Source organism: Rhipicephalus sanguineus, chromosome 8 (genome assembly GCF_013339695.2).
Source record: "Rhipicephalus sanguineus isolate Rsan-2018 chromosome 8, BIME_Rsan_1.4, whole genome shotgun sequence".
NCBI classification, from domain to species: Eukaryota; Metazoa; Arthropoda; class Arachnida; order Ixodida; family Ixodidae; genus Rhipicephalus; species Rhipicephalus sanguineus.
This window is the reverse complement of record NC_051183.1, coordinates 32,166,382-32,184,600: the sequence shown is the minus strand read 5'-3', so window position 1 is coordinate 32,184,600 and position 18,219 is coordinate 32,166,382. Positions and strand designations below refer to the sequence as shown.

Genomic DNA, 18,219 nt, shown 5'->3' with positions numbered 1-18,219 from the left:
TTCTATATAAAAAAAGGTATAACTGAGGAAAGTTTACGTTCGGCTTCGATTGAAAGATGCCACTGCCAACCGCAGGAAGGCAGATACCACGAGGTGAAAAAAAGGTTGATTTTATGATCGCTTATATCTATATACAGACATAATTTCAACGCTCCCCTCCATTGGTATGAACACGGTATATCGACGCAAACAAGAAACAACCAGAGACGTCCCACGGTGTGCCTAAGTAAATATACGCAGGTGGAAGGTGACACGGTATCCTATTCTCCAAGCCGCTGGGTACGATAAAGTGCGGGCGGACGTCAAGTAATGTTTCCTGTGTCCGCGCACCGAAACACCGGACTCCCCCAAAAAAGGATCCCGTGTTGGGGCGCTTCCTGGAAATGCATATCCATTCTGCATCTGCTTATCTCTCTATCAATCATCGAGCCTGCCAGTCCTTCGCGTCTGGAATTTTTCCGGCTGTGGGCAAAATAAATCAGCAGAGCACGAAGGCAAAGTGCACGCTCTGTCGGCTTCGTAAGAAGGGCCTCACTCGCGCATTCTCTATGCGCAAAGGGTAATCAGGTTTCGAAACCTCGGCAGTAACGAAAATACAGGAAACTGAATCGTAGCGCTGGCAGTGCATGGAAGCACAGCTCAGGGAACTAGCGGAGAGAGCTAAGGCAATAAACGGACTGTCGTGCGAAGGCGGCTCTCCTTTCTTCCTTTCGCTTAGAATAGCCCGCTGCCGGCGCAAGGTAAGCGTCGTCGAGGTAACTTCGTTACCTTCGCTGAGAAGATACGCTGATTCTGGACGTGGCAAAACGTGTGTCCAGCAGTTGTGGGCGTCGTGAGCGGAGTTCATCCGAAGATGCCGTCACACCGAGCGCTTCGACTGCTATCCCATGCGCCAGTTCTGTTTAAGCTCCGCATAAGACCACGGACATTGACGCAGTCAGCACGTGATGCGCATACGCAGTTCGGATTCCGGCAGCCCAATGAGTTGAGCATGTGGACATTTACTTGATGGAGAAAGCTGAGTAACTGGAAATAAGACTTTAATATATTTTCAGTGCCCGAGGGGTGAATATCTTTGAAGGAGGAAATACAGCACGACAGATGGACTAGTGCCCTTTCTTGTATATAGATGTATCTATGCAGGAACTACATGTCACTGACATGACTATGTTCATTAGAGCGACAATGAAAGAAAGCAGTACGGTACGGATTTGGGCTGGTTGGTATCCCCTGTCATACAGAGAATCGAAACACAGCGCGCTCTTTGCTGGTTGCTTTCTTCTTCCTGTTCTCATCCGTTCGTGGGTCTCGAAGTTGTATTCAAGGTGAGCCATCTCGCCGGGATCGAGCTGTTGCAGCTACGGGAAACTAAAAAAAAAAGTAACGAGGCGATACAAAAGATTCTGCGCATATGTGCAACGTGAACCCTATCAATACCTTCATAAGCCTCTCGCTCTCACGATGAAGTCGCTTTTCTGAAGCATAGAGAGGGAGAAGGACCAAGAAGACGTCCGAGGGACCAAATACATCTGTCTGCCTTGATGTCTGACCGAGAACCCTTCAACAAAACTACCCACGACCAGGTCCCATTTCGTTTCTAGACACACAGTCTGCATTCTTTAGCTTAACTCGCCTTCGCATCGTATCGCCACTCTTCCCACCCTCCCCCTCCGACTTTCTAACCAATCCCGTTCTTCCCACCAACACCGCAGCGGCTGCAGTCGACGCTATCGAGGACGCCTGTTCGAAGCACTGCTGCCTGACAAGCCATGGGAAAAGACGGGCAGAGACTGCGATGAGATGAACAGGCGGTCGCTCGGCGCCGCAATCGACGGTGTAAGGGCCTCGTTCGAGGCACTGCGGAGAGTGAGAACGGCGACGAGACGGAGAAAAAGAGAGAGAGTGAGAGAAGAGCTAGTTGAACTGAGAGAGCGCCGTAGTCAGCAGGAACGGGACGTGCTCTATACAACTCCTCGCGGCACTACTGTCAGACGCGATTGAGGAATGCATTTTTCAGGAGCTATACAACCGTCTTCGGGTTTCGCGAATCCACCACTCCTATATCGGTCCCCCCCCCCCCCCCCCCCACTTTTACTCACACTCCTTCGGCTCTCCAATTGCTGCTCATCCCTCCACTCGCGCCCGATCTTCTGGTTCCCAAGATCTTCTTTAGCCGGAGAGAGCTGTTCCGAAAACCTCTTTACGCTTTCCTTATCACTCTAGCGATCTCTCAGCGGGGAGAGGAAGAAAGAAAGAGGACTATCACACCGCGTTTCTTGTTTAGGTTTTGCTTATTGGTCTACCGACTCGCGTTGATGAGAGTTGTGGCTCGACGTTTGCTTCTTTGGTGCCTCTTTCAATCTGCAGAGTCGTCGACGAAAGGAAAAAACAAGCAAAGCATTTAGAATCCGCGTGGGTACCCATCAGAGACGTCTCTCGAGCGCTCATGAGTTTTTTTGGGGGGATTTCTTCTCGCATGAAAGGTGAGAGGTGGGTGAGGAGAAGGAAATGGAGATGGGCGTTCGTGTAAGAAACCGTTGCTGATCCGGTCATGCCCTCATTCGCACTTTCATTGCACCCTTGTTCTTTCTTCGATGGAAGCAAGCAGGTTTTCCTTGCTCCACCGTTTGGTGCGCGGCCGTCGCTGTGTTCCGGTCGTCGATTCGATTGGGGCCGGAGCCGGAAGGAAGGCCCGAACCACACCTTCCAGATTTAGGTTCTCATCCGGCTTCCCGGTTTTTCAGACGTTCCAAGGCTAAGGCGCCACGCACGCACAAGCAATCTATGACACAAACGGACAGAAATATAGAGGTAAAGGTGATGAGGATAAGGCAGCCAAGTGAACCAGCCGCAATCAGATCTCATTATTTTCTTACATTTCTGTCGTACCCTTTCCGCAGTGCAGGGTAGCAACCCGGATATATATCTTCTTGTTAACCTCCCTGCCTTTCACTTAACCTTTACGTCTCACTCTCGCTCTCTTTTAGACTGGGTAAGGAGAATAGGGGAATGAAAGGTGATAAGAACACCGCGCGCGCGCGAAACAAATGCGAGGAATCATCCATGGAGGTCATAAAGGCTGGCGTACCTTACGAAACATAAACACGCTTTCGTGTCTTTGAACAACGCCGGAGATTCACATCGCCGTCTATTCTGTTAAAAAGCATGTCGCCTTGTTATAGCGAAGCAGTCCGTCGGGCAAGGAAGAGTCGATCTTGGGTACGATAAGCAGTGTACTTGGTTTAGACAAGAGGCGTCTTGATGCACAGACGCGCAGACACGTCACCGCTGTACGCACGAGCACAGGCGATTATACGCACGTGCAGACACACAACACAGATAAGCGCGCGCTCTTGGACGTATACATTCAAGATACAGAAGTGAGCACCAGGGAACATGAAGTGAACCACACACAGAACACGTAGGCTTGCGCTAAAGTATTGCTCAACGGAAATATCACGGGACTCGGCCCCTAGGGAGGCTACAGTTTCTGTTCTCAGTATACCCGGAGCTGATGCAACCCGGGGTGCTATTTCGGACACTGTCAAATTCCACCATAATGTCAAATTTCGTAATGGCGGTATTTTAAACCAACCAGGGAAGCCGTAGAAGCCATCTGAGCTAATCTGAGTTGACCAATGGCGGAATTTGACAATGTCCAGAATAGCACCCCCGGTGCACAATAAACAACTCACAGCTTCGCCGCAAGGGCAAAACAATGAATGCGACAGTAATGAAGTGAAATGTCATAAGAAGTAAGGCTAGCAGCTAATAGGAATTTTTGGGGGCCTAGTTTGTGCATGCTGAGAAAAAATTACTTAGCGCAATAAAACACGCCACACAAGGATGGTACACAAGGGACAAGCGCTTCCGGAGCTCTTGTCCTTTCTGTACCTTCCTTGTATGACGTGTTTTTATTGAGCTAAGTAGGTTTTGTCAGCCAGCAGTAAACTCATTTAGCATACGACCTGGCATAACTCAGCAAAAGGCTGGCGTAAGGAAACGCGGCCGTGGCAGCAAGCGAAACGACCTTCGTGCCGTCTGTCGCTTCAGCGCAAACATAGCGGTTAGAACACAACACGTACAAAGGTACTAGCAGTACGGTAAACCCTTTCAAGACAGGGCGCGGGCGACCGCGCTCAGCCGTTCAAAGTATCCAGTTCATTCCGGAGCCAGGCAGTTCTACTACGCCCCCCTCCCCCATTATCCTTGGGACCCGCTTTACGCCTTTCGCACGAAAGAAGACGGCCGGAGCGTTTAGTGTCCGCTCGAGCCGCGATCATCAGCTATCCTTGCACGCTTTCACTCGCACATAAAAGATTCGACGCGCGGTGCGGTGTTATCGCCCTTGGACTTTATACGGAACCTCACGGCGACGGCGAAAATGGTCCAGAGTGTCCATATCTATATAATTGTTACCGCAATAATACGGGTGATTTTCTGACACATCGCAAACGCATGTGGCTCCCTCCAGCGATCAACTGGGCAAGCGGATGAAAATAGCACCGACCACCACACGGGCAGATTATTGCTTTTCATTCGCTGAACACTGTACAAACAGAGATGCGCTGAAACTGCGAGCTAGGAAAGTTGAAAAAAAAATGTGGGAACCGAATACGCCAGAAGAGGAGAAATGCGAAAGCCAAGGGGGCCCGCATTTAACGACCCCGTCGAGTGACGCAAGCGATCAGGAACCTCGCGACCCAGCGCGAGATGAGACTTCAAGTCGACGATCCAAGCGCTTAGTTCTTTTCTTTAACATCAGCCGGCTTTTAAACTAGAATGAGAAAAGGCGAAAGAAATACATCTAAAGGACATAAAAGAAAAACAGATTGACAGTTGATAGAGGAATCATCTGGAGAGAGAAGAACTGTCGAATCATTCTCGAGGCAAGAAATGAAAAGATAAATAGAGGTAAAAGAAAGAGGGACTGAAAGGGGAGCTCAGTTCCTTATTTACTCATTTCCTGGGGTATCGTGCGCGGCCTTGTTCCATCCTGTTCCTGCCTTGTTCGCGGAAGACTTTTGAAACCGAGCAAATCCGAGCGAGCCGGAGGCGCCCAAAGTGAAAGGAATGTCAAAATCGCTGGCGCCAACTGGAAAGAACGAGAGTTTAATGCACAGAGGATCGCCGACGACAAATCGGCCGAATCCTGACGTCTTGCGGTGTCGAGTGTCGTCTCGAGAAGACGCTTTTTCTTTTTTTTTTTTTGCGGCAGCGAGTTATTTTTATGCCGGAGGAATCTAAAAGTAATACGTCCACACGCTGTAACCCGTCGGTTCTATCTGAGAGGACGAAAAAGAATCCCAAACAGACCATAAAGGCAAAAACAAAAAAGCAAACCAAAGCGGAAGACTTTATAGGAAGTAGGATTCCTCGATAACGAGGTAGAGATGGTCCGACGGTCGGTACGATCCTGGTCGCGATAACGAACCGAGCGAATAATGTCCAAACAAAATCCGACATAGCTATTATACAGACGAACGATACAGGTTCGTGGAAGTAACTGCGACTACTCACGACTGTTCTGATAAAGAAGGGGTCCTTATAATGGCCGTCAAACTCGTTAGAATGTGGGAAGAAATAAGCAGGAAGAGAATGCGATTCTTGTGATAGGGAATGAAAGGGTGAAGAAAAAAAATTGCGCAGTGCAGTAACTTATACCGTCGGGAAGGACACCTCAACGGCGCTGTGCGGCAAGGGAAATGGAAATAAAAAGAGATAGAGGAATTAAGGAAGAGCGGTGAAAAGTTCTGGCACGGGGTAGGACGGGCAGCCGCAGGAGTCACCAGTCGGTCAATTACGTGGACGCGAAGCCCCGCATCGGAGTACATCGGGAAGGTTACAACCAAAGGGGCCGCAAATGAGGGAAAACTCCTTTTTACTCCTTTTTACTCCTTTTTGGCACCTCAGTTGGCAGTTTCTACATATCGCTCGCCCCGCTGTAGCCTGTTTGAAGCATACAAAGAAGAAAAATCCAGGGAAAGAAGGAGGCTTAAGTGATGAGAAGCGGAACGGGGAATATCGCTGGAGCCAACGTTTGAACAAGTGGACTTGTCTACTTCAGGGCGGCAAGTGGCAATGTTGATGCCCTGACGAAGCTGCTGCCTAGACGGTTGCGCTTCTGCGGTAATCGAAGGGCTCTGAACTTTGATTAATATAAAAAAGAAATGAAATAGAACGATGGGTGTCCATGAAGTGCATATGACTTATTCTCTAATTCACATTGCTAGGCTCACATTTTGGTGCACTGATCGGCCAGGCTCTGCAGCGTACCCATATTCTGTCGTAATATCGTCGCTGCTAAGGAGCGGCACTGAAAATAATCAGTAATAATCAGCATATCTGAACGCATGTTACGCCAGTGCGGGTTCCATTCCAGCCGCGTTGGGGCTGTGACGTTCCGATTCGGGAAATATGCGCCAAGATGTCGGTACAAGTTCGATAACATCAAGGAGAGTTCGAAGTCAACCAGGAGCGATCACCCGGTCTGAAGAGGCGAGGTGCTGGAGCTGCGGGTCGTTAAACTGCCATCGATCAAAATTGAAAAAAAAAAAATAGAGCACGGCTGGCGCGCGCGAAATGCGGTGACACACGATTAATCCTGGCGTTGTCGTTGGCTATGCGTGAACTTTCACATTGCTCCTCCCCTCACCCCGATTTGTCCTTTCCAACCTATAGGGCAAAAAATTTTCAACTTGCGCGTTCTTTCTAACGTCTTCCCTCTTGCGGTTGTGTTCTGAGCGAATGCAGCGTTCATCTCCAAGGAATTCACGTCGCACGTCGCACGCGAAGCCGCAATCACTCGCCTCTCGTTTATCATCGCTTAAAACAGCGCGCGTCATGCGTCGAGATGTTTTCTAAAACTTAGGGCGTTCATATTTTTAGCCATTTCCGCGTAAGCTTACATTACCGCAATCGCATATAAGTAAATCGCTCATTTATATCATTTTTCACGAGCTCAGAGATCGACGACATATGCAAACTACCCGATTTCAACCGATCATATAAATTACTCGCACTTGTGGGAACGGTTAAAGGAGGAGAAAGCAATATTAAGGTTTCCTCGCCACATTGAAGCACTGTCTCCTAGCAACACCAACAAAATCGCCGAGATCAAAACTGCAAATTTAGGAATCAGACAATTCCCGGTAATCGATCTCTTACTAGAAATTTATTGATAAAATCACACCATCTCCCGCTCAAGGGGACCATGAGGCGATGCGAAGCAGTGTTTCGGCATGTAGAGCCCGCGTTCTAGAGGGGAAGTGGAGAGGGGGAGGGGAAAGGGAAGGGGAGAGGTGATGTGGAGAGGGGAAGGGGAGGGGAGAGGGGAAGTGGAGAGGGGCAGGGTGAGGGAAGGGGAGAGAGGAAGTGGAGAGGGGAGTGGAGAGAGGAAGTGGAGAGGGTTTGCGCATGCGCAGTAAGGGTGGTCACGCCGCACACCACCACCACCACCGGATTGAACTCCGCCATAAGATGCTTCACATCTAATATAGTGCATCAGGAAAAAAAACAGGGTCCCTTACACATTCGCCTACGACGACTCGAAGGCGAAAGCCGTTCGGTGAGGATTAGCTGGAAGAGCCTTAGAGCCCGTTGTAAGCTCTCTTAGGGCGTCTACTGCAAGTACGGTTGCGAAGTACCCACTACACCTCAATTCAGCATCCTTTTGCGAAGTAGCGCACTACCCACAACACGATAATTCAGCGTCAAGTTGGGAAGTCGCGTAGTGCTCACGACGCGTATGTAAGGCAACGTGTGTACCTACGTAGCTGCACACTGTGTTGATACTGCGGCTGATGATGGCGAATTATGGCTGTGCTCTTTGCAATGGGTGGCAAACATTAAACCCCCACCCGTTACTCAATTCACACGGTGCGACGTATACGTTTCTGCTATGCAATGTTGCATCTGTTAACGTGACTCCTCGGCCGACTTCATTGATTGATTGATTGATTGATTGATTGATTGGTGGATTAATTGATCTGACACATGTACAGGGTATTTTTCCGAGGAAGTTCCAAGCGCTGGCGTGGCTCTGTGGTAGAATGCTTGAATACCACGCAGAGTGCCTAGGTTCGATTCCGGTACCGCTGTTAAAGAGCCCCTCACCACTCCGCGTTCAAAGACGAGGGAGTGGTTCCCTCCTCGCCTTCGCTACCCTTCCTGCAGGCCATATCTTCCCCTCGCCACTTATTTCTTAAAAGCACGTGTACCATGTCAGTACTAAGCGTTGGCCCCATAAAGATTTCGTGTTTGTAGGCTACACGCTGTTATCTCCGTTTGCGCAGTCGCAAACACATAAAGCGAAGTGAAATTAGTTGATCGCGCACAATAGTCATGTGAGGCAAGGAAGAACGGGTGGGCGGCTGCATGGCAAAGCAGTGCTGGAGACAATTCACATCAGATATTTCGCGTATATGGACCAATCGAGAGTATGTACTATGTAGACGTCACGGGGAATCACTGTTCTGCGTCACGAAGTGCGCCAGAAAGACAAGAAACGCCAGGAAAGAATATTGCGCTCGTTTTTTGTGTTTTCAGAGGCTGCTGAGGGGCCCATTAAGGTACCACTATTTCGCCCAGAGGTGTAGCGTAAGCCTCTATTACCGGCTTGTTTCAAATTCCGGGTGCACAAATCTTAACACCGGACATGCAGCTTCCATATAAATGCCCACAATGACCGGAGAACAAGTTAAAAAAAAGAAGAAATCCTGGCTTTCTAGACGCAAATCTTTGTGATTCAGCTTTCAGTGCACCTAACACTTATTTGCTGATGAAGCGATTAATATGCCTCTATATGCACTAAAAAGAAATATCGCTGTAAGAAAGTTAGGTATACAGGCATTCACAGGTGTAAGTGACACAGAAACACTTCGTTTTCTTTCAGCTATCAATATGTGGTCTTCCTGCTTTTTTTGGTTTAGTCAAATCGCAGATGCACCAGCCTTCCGACTGCGCATTGCCCACGCACGAGCCCCACGATTTACTGCATATAACACAGTAGCATGTCGACCAACTTATCAAACCCAGTAAACACTCCTGTCAGAGCACGTTGTAGTCACTCATGCCGCCGCCTTCTGGCGAATTTCCTAACTTCAACTACGGCCACAAAATGTCGAGAAAAAAAAAAAAAAAACGGACCAACGAGACATTTACAAAGCAGAAGTAATAAGTAAACAGAAAAATAAAACATGGTATCCGAGCAAACGCGCAAGTGCCACGAGGATGACGTCGTCAAATTTATAGGCGACGCGCTAGGATGTACCGCTATACCATAAATAATGTGGAAGCTCTTTTCCGGCGCGACCTCACGTCCAGTGCAAAGTGGAACGAATTGCAGTAGGCAAATGCTTACGGTCCGAGAAAATTCTCGAACGCCGTCTCTCGCGTCGTATATAACAGAGGCAATCCGAGCGAAGAGACTCGCAGATTGAAAGAACGAGACTGCGTGAGGACACGGGTAAAATGGTCCGTGCAGCCATCCTTGCTAAGTCCGCTTAGCTTGGGTAGATTGGCGTGGAAGACGAAGCACCCGGGAAGATTCTCGAAGCCACCATTTCGCTGAGCCCGAACTGAATCCCTCCTCAAGCCACCCCCTTTATAGCTGAAAATCACCTCTACGTAATAATTCCCCCTGTTATGATTCTTGCAGCGAAGCTAGCTTTGTCTACCCTGTCTCGTCGTTGTCGTCGTTGTAGTAGTAGTAGTAGTAGTAGTAGTAGTAGTAGTAGTAGTAGTAGTAGTAGTAGTAGTAGTAGTAGTAGTAGTAGTAGTAGTAGTAGTAGTAGTAGTAGTAGTAGTAGTAGTAGTAGTAGTACCAGGCATCACGCAGCACATGATCAGAGGGGTTCATTAATAAATAAATAAAGCAAGCGAAATGATGATGATGACGTGATGATGACGTGATCTCGCTAGCCAATCTCATACACTCGCGCGCTTACAGCTTCGCTGTCGGACGGTTTTCACAGCCGAACTGGCTGATTTTTTTTTCCTGAAGCGAGATGTTGAGACCTGTTAGCACACCCCACTATACCCTTCAAACTACGATTCCGGAGTAAGGAGGCGAACGTTGAAGCATCCTAGAGCATTTTGACATACCGCATTTTTATAACCAGTTCTGCCTTAGGTTATCTAAGAGGTCACTGTGCCGTGACGTTGTAGGTGGTGACGTGAGAGCTGGGGTGCTCTTCGGTGCATTGGCTAATTCCGCCATGTTGTCAAATTCGCCACCTTGTCAGCTATCATTGGTCCAATGCTTTCCCATGTGGTCGCTGTGTCGTGACGCAAGAGACGACGACGTAGGAGCAGGGATACTATTCCGCGCGTTGTCTGCCTGCGTCATGTTGTCAAATTAACCGTCTTGTCCACTCTGATTGGTCCAAGGGTTTAGCCACTATGTCGTAACGTTGAAGGCAGGGAGGCTGCAGCAAGGGTACTATTCTGCGCATTCTAAAATTCCGCCATGTTGTCGAATTAGCCATAAGCTCAGTTCTGTTTGGCCCAGAGGGCTGATACGGTTTATCCCACTAGCATATGAAATGCCGCAATTACTGAATTTTACAACATGGTGAAATGCGACAGCATCCCGAATGCTGCTACCCCTGGACATATCGCGACTATTTAGTACAGGCTCAGCTCGTACTGATTTTAAGCTCAGGCCCTTCAGTGATTGCTGTGCCGTGTCATTTGTGTGACTCGACGTAGCAAGGAGGTGACCGAGCGAGATGGAACAAGTGACGTGACAAAACGTGGAGACGCCCTGCTCTCACGCGACCACTTTCGGTCATCGTGACGTCATGACATGGACAATACTTGGGAAACGAAACGGATCGCGACTGCGGAAAGAACAACAAATAATAAACCATTCAGGGCTCTCTCAAGAATGTCGGCATTGTCCCTGAGATTTAGAGGCCCGGAACTTTCGTTTGGGGTCTCAGCAAGAACGAACAAAAGTAAGTAATACGTCAGCATTTCTTTAAGAAAGTAAGCTGCGAAAGACAAGGTAGAACCAATGCAAACGCAACTGGCGAACAAAGAAGAAATATGCGTTCTTCTCCGTTTGAGACAGGCCACGAAAGGCATTTGGGGAATGCCACAGCTTTGCTGATCAAGCTACGGTAGATGGTTTTACAGTAAGGGGACCAAGGGCACTGGTTAAAGAGAAACATATCCGCTGAGAATACCTTGAGTTATAAGAAAGAATGTTTGGTTAAGTCGGGGTAACAAATTACATTTTTGGAGTACCGGAAGCGCCACTCTTACGTTATAACGCCGGTCTTAACGAGCATGCAGAGAAGTAAAAAAAGAGCTTGAGGTTGGTCCCTGGTAGCTCCTTTGATGACAGCGTGACATTCAACCGATCTCGTTTAGGGGAAATAGTTTGCACTTTCTCGATCGATAAATATCTCACTTGGTCCCTGGCAGAAAAGAAGACATAAGCTAGCGGCTCTTGAAAAATAGAACTTTTCCTCGAGCAAGAACTGTCCCAGCTCACGTAGGTAGCGCTGTTTTGAGGTACCATGACGTCATAATCACAGGAAACGAAGGCACAAGCTAGCGACCCTTGAAAAGTGGAGGAATCTTTGCTTGAGCAAGAACGGACACAGCTCGTGTAAGTAACGTTGTCTTGATGTCCTGGACGTCATAATAACGCGCCGATGCAGCTTTGTTTGTGCCCCCCGATTTCTTGTCGTCTGATTTTCTACTTCGATGGCGTCTCCCTGCTCCAGTCACGCACACTCGGCGTGAAGAGCGCGCCAAAAATTTAGAGACATTATGACCCCAGGAAACATACAATTTTCGAGAGATTTGTTCACATCGCGCCGTAAAATTGGATAAAATCGCATCGTCAGCGTGAAGGCTGGGAGTATAATCTATGCAGAGCAGCTCATTGGGCTTGTTAGTGATACATAACCTTAGGTGTACAACGAAACGGTTGAACGTGGACGAAGAAAAGATCGGGACATTTGACAACTACGCCTCTCGAGCTTAAAAAATGTTTAACTCTTTAATTTCTATGATCCGCAAGCCTTCTGCACAACTTGTAAATTAATGTTCCCAACAAAGTGCCGTCAGTTCATGAAGTTGTCATGCTTAATAAGAATTGTTGGGTTTTACGTCTAAAAACCACGATATTATTATGAGGAACGCCGTAGTGGGGGGCTCCAGACATTTCGACCTTCTGGTTTTCTTTAAAGTGCACCTAAATTTATGCACACGGGCCTCTAGCATTTCGCCTCCATCAAAATGCGCCGCGGCCGGGATTCGATCCCGCGACCTTCGGATCAGCAGTCGAGCACCATAACCACTAGACCCCCGTGGCGGATACGAATGGTCGTGCTATCGACTAATGTTTTGAACTGAGCCCATTAGTAGCCTATGACAACGGGTCAAAATGTCTGCATTTCATATGTTGCATAAAGTATCGACTAAAAATTTAATTCAATCAATTAGAGGACGTTTTCCACAGTGCAAACGTGATAAAATGTCGAATAAATATGCTGAGGCCACCTGCACGGCGTAAAAGAGCAACGAAAAGCCGCCGCCCGGTAATACAGAAATGAACCCTGTTCTTGGCTTTTTGTTTTTTTCTTCAGAAAACAAATTACCCTCGGTAATGACGCCTGCGCCGGAGGCTATGCTAATTTAGAGTCGTCCCACGCTCAGCCACCGATAAATTGCCAGCCCCGGGGAACAGCGATGTCTTTATTCCCTAAGTGTTCATTTTCACGGCAGACCACCACCGGTGCAACTAACTTCCACCGCGCTGGCGCCCCGCCTTTCATAGCCAAGCTGGTGCGATTCCCGAAAGGCACGGAGCGGACAAGCGTGGAGAAGTCCTGTGGATCTTTTTCCCTTCACTTTCCGTGTCACTTGGCGCACAGGCATGCTCGCATGCTGCGTGTGATGTCACGTTCTGTGTGCACCTACGATACATTTACAGCGAAGATGTATGGTTCTGGAGGACCGCGTCCGTGGACAAAAGACGCGTAGAACAACAATTTTCGGCAAACTAACTCGACTTTTCCATCGTCTTTACGTCGAAAAAATTGACATGGCGCAAAAGTAAACGTAAATGTGTATGATTTGGCCGACATGGCAGAATTACACCAACAATTTTGCCTCAAAGACAAGACCAGTTGCATAAAAAACGAACGCCATGCCATTTTCGTCCTGTCGAAACAACGGCTTTTTTTTACATACTACAAAATTTCATTTTGAGACGGCCGTTGGCTGCCGTTTATGAAATGGTGTGCGTCATGCGCAAGAGAAACATCGGGATCTTTGAGTGTAGGTCTCCTTACTCGCTCGCTACAGTCAATAATATAGTCAATAATGACAATATCTAAATTAAATACAGCAATATTCGCTATACGAGACACACCGTAGTCACAGCTGCTCCGGTTTCCAGCTTCGCAGCAGCGAAAGGGCTGATAATTTTTTGCGTGAATACGTAAACAGCGCGAGGGACAGGTTGAAAAATTTAGACACTGAAAAGCGCACAAATTGAAATAAGGAAGTTGATGAGAACATATCTCCAGCAGTCTTTCATGCATACTAGAGCCCCTTGAAGAGAACAGAACTAGAGAGAACGGCATGACTAAGGTGCTTCCTTGAATTGTCGTTTGATTCCCAGTAAGTTTTTTTTTAATTAAGTGTGTTTAAGCAGAAGTTGGTGCCTAGGTGTGGCTCTGGCTACTCCTCTTACATAATAGTTTGTATCATAATAATGTCAATAACCCCAAAACAATACAATATTTACTCATGAATGGACATTCACATTCCTAATCCCGGTGCTACAATGAAATTCTGCGCGCAACAATGTTCACACGTCAATGTTTACAAACCGAATTGACAACGCTTTACAGAAGGGTTCATCAAGGTGATCCCACAACAGTCACTGGTAATTCGACCAGTACATCTTTACGAAGTTATTTGAGGGATTAGTTTACTTACTGTTGGTTTGCTGAAGTGTCGGTCGTTTCTATATATAAGCAAAACGTCCGTACCGTGGCATACGCTGTATTGGAGAGGCTGCGGATTGAACATGATCGCCTGACGTACTAGGAGTGTTTACGTCGTCAGTCAGCCTCAAGGAAAACCCTTACATTGTGCACGATGCAATACTTGCGAAACCTATGCGTGGTTATGGTTCTCAAAATCCTCGTTTTCGCTTATTTTTCTCTAAAGACAGATGTTTCAGCGAATCGACGATACTGAAGTAACTCAATGACAGTCTTGCATTAAGGTCATCTAAGCATTTCTAACTTAATTATATAGCTGCCCAAGAGCGAACATCTCATGTGCCTTTTTTTTTTTTTTTTCAAGTGAAGAATTCTTTCTATCCGACGATCGGGGGGAGCATAGCCGTAACGCCTTGGCGAAATTGTGTATCAACTTGTGATGTACGTTTGTGCGTGCATTTGAACATCACAGGCACAATGTAATAACGCCACGAGATACGAGCAGTAAGAGCACTTGCGAAAATACGAGCGTTAATGGCGCAGTTTAGAAGATTTACTAAGAAAGTAAACAGCAGACACGGAATACACGTAAACAGACACTTGGTTAGAAGGAGACAAACAAATATATACACTAAAGCGGTAACGCTAGGAACAATAGGGAGAGGAAAACGAGGCACTCGCCTGGAAACATGAGTGAAATTCTTGCTTTAGGAGCAATTTTCACCCTTAAAAATCTAGAAATAGCGCGACGAAATAAAACTATAGCTAACTACTTCTTTTTATGCACGCGGGATTTTCCTCTCTTATTAGCTAGTGGTAGCGAAGCCGGCTTTAAACATCGCAAGAAATGCAAAGGTAGGGAGCATTAAATGAAAACAGAAGCGGTCGTTCTGACAAGCTTGGAGCGGTTGGGCTATTCAAGCACATAATTAACTGAGCTTTCTAATCACGTTTAGTGTTCATAATGTGACCTACTCCGCCACAGCTGCGTAAGTCACGTGTGCCCTGCTTGCGATTGGTACTAGTTAACTTTTCGTACAGTGTGATTCACCTGCTTTTTGTGTCTATGTTTTATGTAGTGTCATTTACAACTTGTCGTCACGGAATTAGGTAATCAGGTGGCGCAAATGTTACTGCATCGAAAAAAGTAGGGAATCGAACCCACGTCCTACACCTTGGCGGCGCCACACTCTATCCAACGAGCTACCGCAGCGGGTGCCTGCCAGAGTTTAAAAAAAAAAGAGGATCGAACGTCGCAGATTCCAGCGCAGAGCTTCTGCCTTCCCAGGTATGTAAATACAGAATGAAGAATATTCAGTTCCCATAAACTGCTGCAGCAGCTACCACATCAGTTCCTCTCGGCCTTCCGAGTGTACACGGCGTTAGACATAATGCATGTAACAGTGAGGAAAAAAAAAAGATATGTGTATAACGTTCAAAACGCGTACATCAGCAATTTTCAGCGATGGTTGTTTGCCTGGGGTCATCTATCAAGATGCTGCCCTCCAGCGCTCCCAGGAAGCTTACTTCATGCCGCACTTTCACCTTCCTTCTTTGTATCGACGTCACAAAAATGAGTGATGGAGGTCAACAAAAAGAAATTACGTTGACATTTTCGCGTTGGGGGCTTATTTTTCAACGGAATAACTTAGATGAGATGTTGGTGCCCTTGCACTCGGAATCGGCCTTGCAACGTAATGTAAGTACATGAGAATAACACGAAAACACCAAGAGCGCGTTGCAATCTGAGCATGGTTCACGTATAATGACGGAGATTGTTCATGTGCACGCAAGAACTCAAGAGGTGCCGCAATTTATTTACAAGCTAGCGTGTACTGAACAATGTAACTCTACAACAGCATAAATTATTCAAAGAAGTTTAAATATGAAAGGGTAGTTATGTCATGTATATTAAATATCTCTTTTTTCTTTGTCCCCCGGCGTTGAATATCTCGCGACTGCCTCTATTTCATTCCACAGAATGTTTTTGCAGCGTGTGAAAATTTTGTGTAATTTCGACAACCTTGTGCACGCTGGCTGCTTCTCCTAATAGACTCTCATTCTGATGAAGTTAGGTCATACTGGAGATTTCGTACTGGTTATTTCATATTTGCATACTACGGTGGTGTCAAGTGATTTCATCGCGTAAGTTACATAAATGGTTTCCCGTCATATCATATTTCAAACGTTATTTTATTCGTGGCACTTATAACAGTTTTGCCCCTGTTTTACTGGTACTGACAACGCTTGGTCATATTGCTGTTGGGACGCAGTTCGTGCGTTCAATTTAACTATAATGTCTGCCATGTCATTTGACAATATATTATTTATACTCTTATGCCTTTTTTTTCTTTTATACTGCTGCATTTACAAAAGCCGTATAGATTTTATACTGTCTGTTTAGTTGCTTGCTTCGCTAACCTTTTTGTTGAGATGCGAATGAGTATCATGCATGTCGTTTATTTGGGTACATTTTCATTATCAGAACTCCTGCGCACAGCTCTGGGCAAAATGCGAGATGATGCAGTCAAGTTCAGATTGAAGCTAGTACAAGCAAGGGAAAAAAGATGTCGAGAGTGCAGCGAGAAAGAATTGCGACATACATATTGCACTTTAGATTTCATCGACCGCCACACAAATGTCCAAGTTAAATCGAGATATTGGAAACGTTTCCCATGTAGGGATGTCAGCTGTAATTACTTTGACGTTCGGCGCACTGGTCGGGAACTCGTGCATTGTGAATCAAGCACCCACCTGTCGAATACAGTTGTCGCTTCGATACTCGGAAGAGTACTGATTTCGAGTTGTTTCGGAATCCAGGAACGTGCGATTTTTTTTGTCTCTTCTGAAATTCTGCAAGAGGGCAAGAGAAAGCACGGTGAGAAATTTAACGAATAAATTGGCGCTGTACTGAAGCCTAACCCTATCAAGATCAAGAAATCCGGACGCCACGTAACCTCCACGTTAAATAATTTGAAAGGCCTTAAGGCTCTGCACACCAGATAGAAGGATTCAGATTCAGGAAAAGGAAAGAAAAAAACAAACCATGGCTCTGTGGTCAGAGAGATCGACAGTTTCGAGTTTCACACAGAAGCCTTGTTCACACAGCTCGATGGGCAGATGCCCAGACAGGCTACTGACATTTAGCTTAATGAACATGTCCACAGTGTGAAAGCCAAATTGTTTGAGACCCTTAGGCACACAACCTTGGTCAGGATTATGTCTTCCATTCCTTAATATGAATTTTCCTCCAGGCCAGACGGATAGATGTCAGCCAATCAAGATTTTATTTAGAAAAGACCTACTATATGAAATTTTTCAAGGTGGGAATTATATCCCATGCAACATTTTTGTTGAGCATAGCACACTGCAGAAAAGTTCGCACGGCCTTGAAGAATCACAGCCCTACAAGTTTCCAAACTTCCCCCTAAATGGTGCTAATGTCCGTACAATTTCACTGACAGTGCCCTGACTACATCCATCCATGTTGATTTCAAGACAGCAGATTCGTATTAGCAGAAAGCATCGAAAAACTATGTCATTAAATAAAACTCTTACCTGTAAGCTGCGCTTTCATCGGACTTTCGCTAATGAATTTGCACTAATTAACAGTTTATTCAAAGAATTTCTCTCCCCTGCCGGGCTGGTTGAGTGAAACATCACTGATGTGTGAGAAAAGTCTCGTGAATTCTGAGGCTTCTTTGATGGGATTATGTAGATTAAAGTTTTCTGCACATTCTCAAGCTGCACCGATAGGATTATCTACGACATAACTCGAGAAATTCTCGGCAGAAAGATTTTAAGAGATCCACGGGGTATGCGCTAAAAAATATTATTATTTGCTATTGAGTTTCAGGATTGCCTCACTGAAGCTGATTATCAAGGATTGCGTGCTTGACTAATGCCTCAACTAAAATCCCTTAAGATAGATTAACATAGAGTTCTCGTAAATCCCGTGTCTTCTTTTTATGCAAACAAGAACCCACATGATTAATTATACCCTATGCATGTAAGCTCGTTTACACATACACTTGCATTACTCGCATTGTTAAGCATAATCCTCGTGCACATTGTGCCTGCTTCGAGGCAAATTCAGTGCATCTTAGGTACACAATAATGGACCCTGAACGTGAATATTATTATAAACTTGAGTTCTCATTGTTAATCATTCGTTATGGGTAGGTTGTAAGGGCAAATGAAACAAACGTGTTCGTTGTTGTCAGATATTTAAATACTTTAGACTCTCATA

The 18,219-nt window shown here is 46.3% G+C and overlaps 1 protein-coding gene across 4 annotated transcripts in view; it reads right to left on the bottom strand.

The window, feature by feature from the left end:
- The window catches only part of LOC119403133 (cGMP-inhibited 3',5'-cyclic phosphodiesterase A), a 317,071-nt gene that overhangs the window by 85,228 nt on the left and 213,624 nt on the right, over positions 1–18,219 (bottom strand). For 3 of the 4 annotated variants that reach the window (XM_049418815.1, XM_049418816.1, XM_049418818.1), the window contains exon 2: positions 16,725–16,823. The exons of the other annotated variant lie outside the window; for it this stretch is intronic. In XM_049418815.1, coding sequence (XP_049274772.1) covers positions 16,725–16,823 — 99 coding nt within the window. The remainder of the gene's footprint in view (positions 1–16,724; positions 16,824–18,219) is intronic. 4 annotated transcript variants of the gene reach the window in all.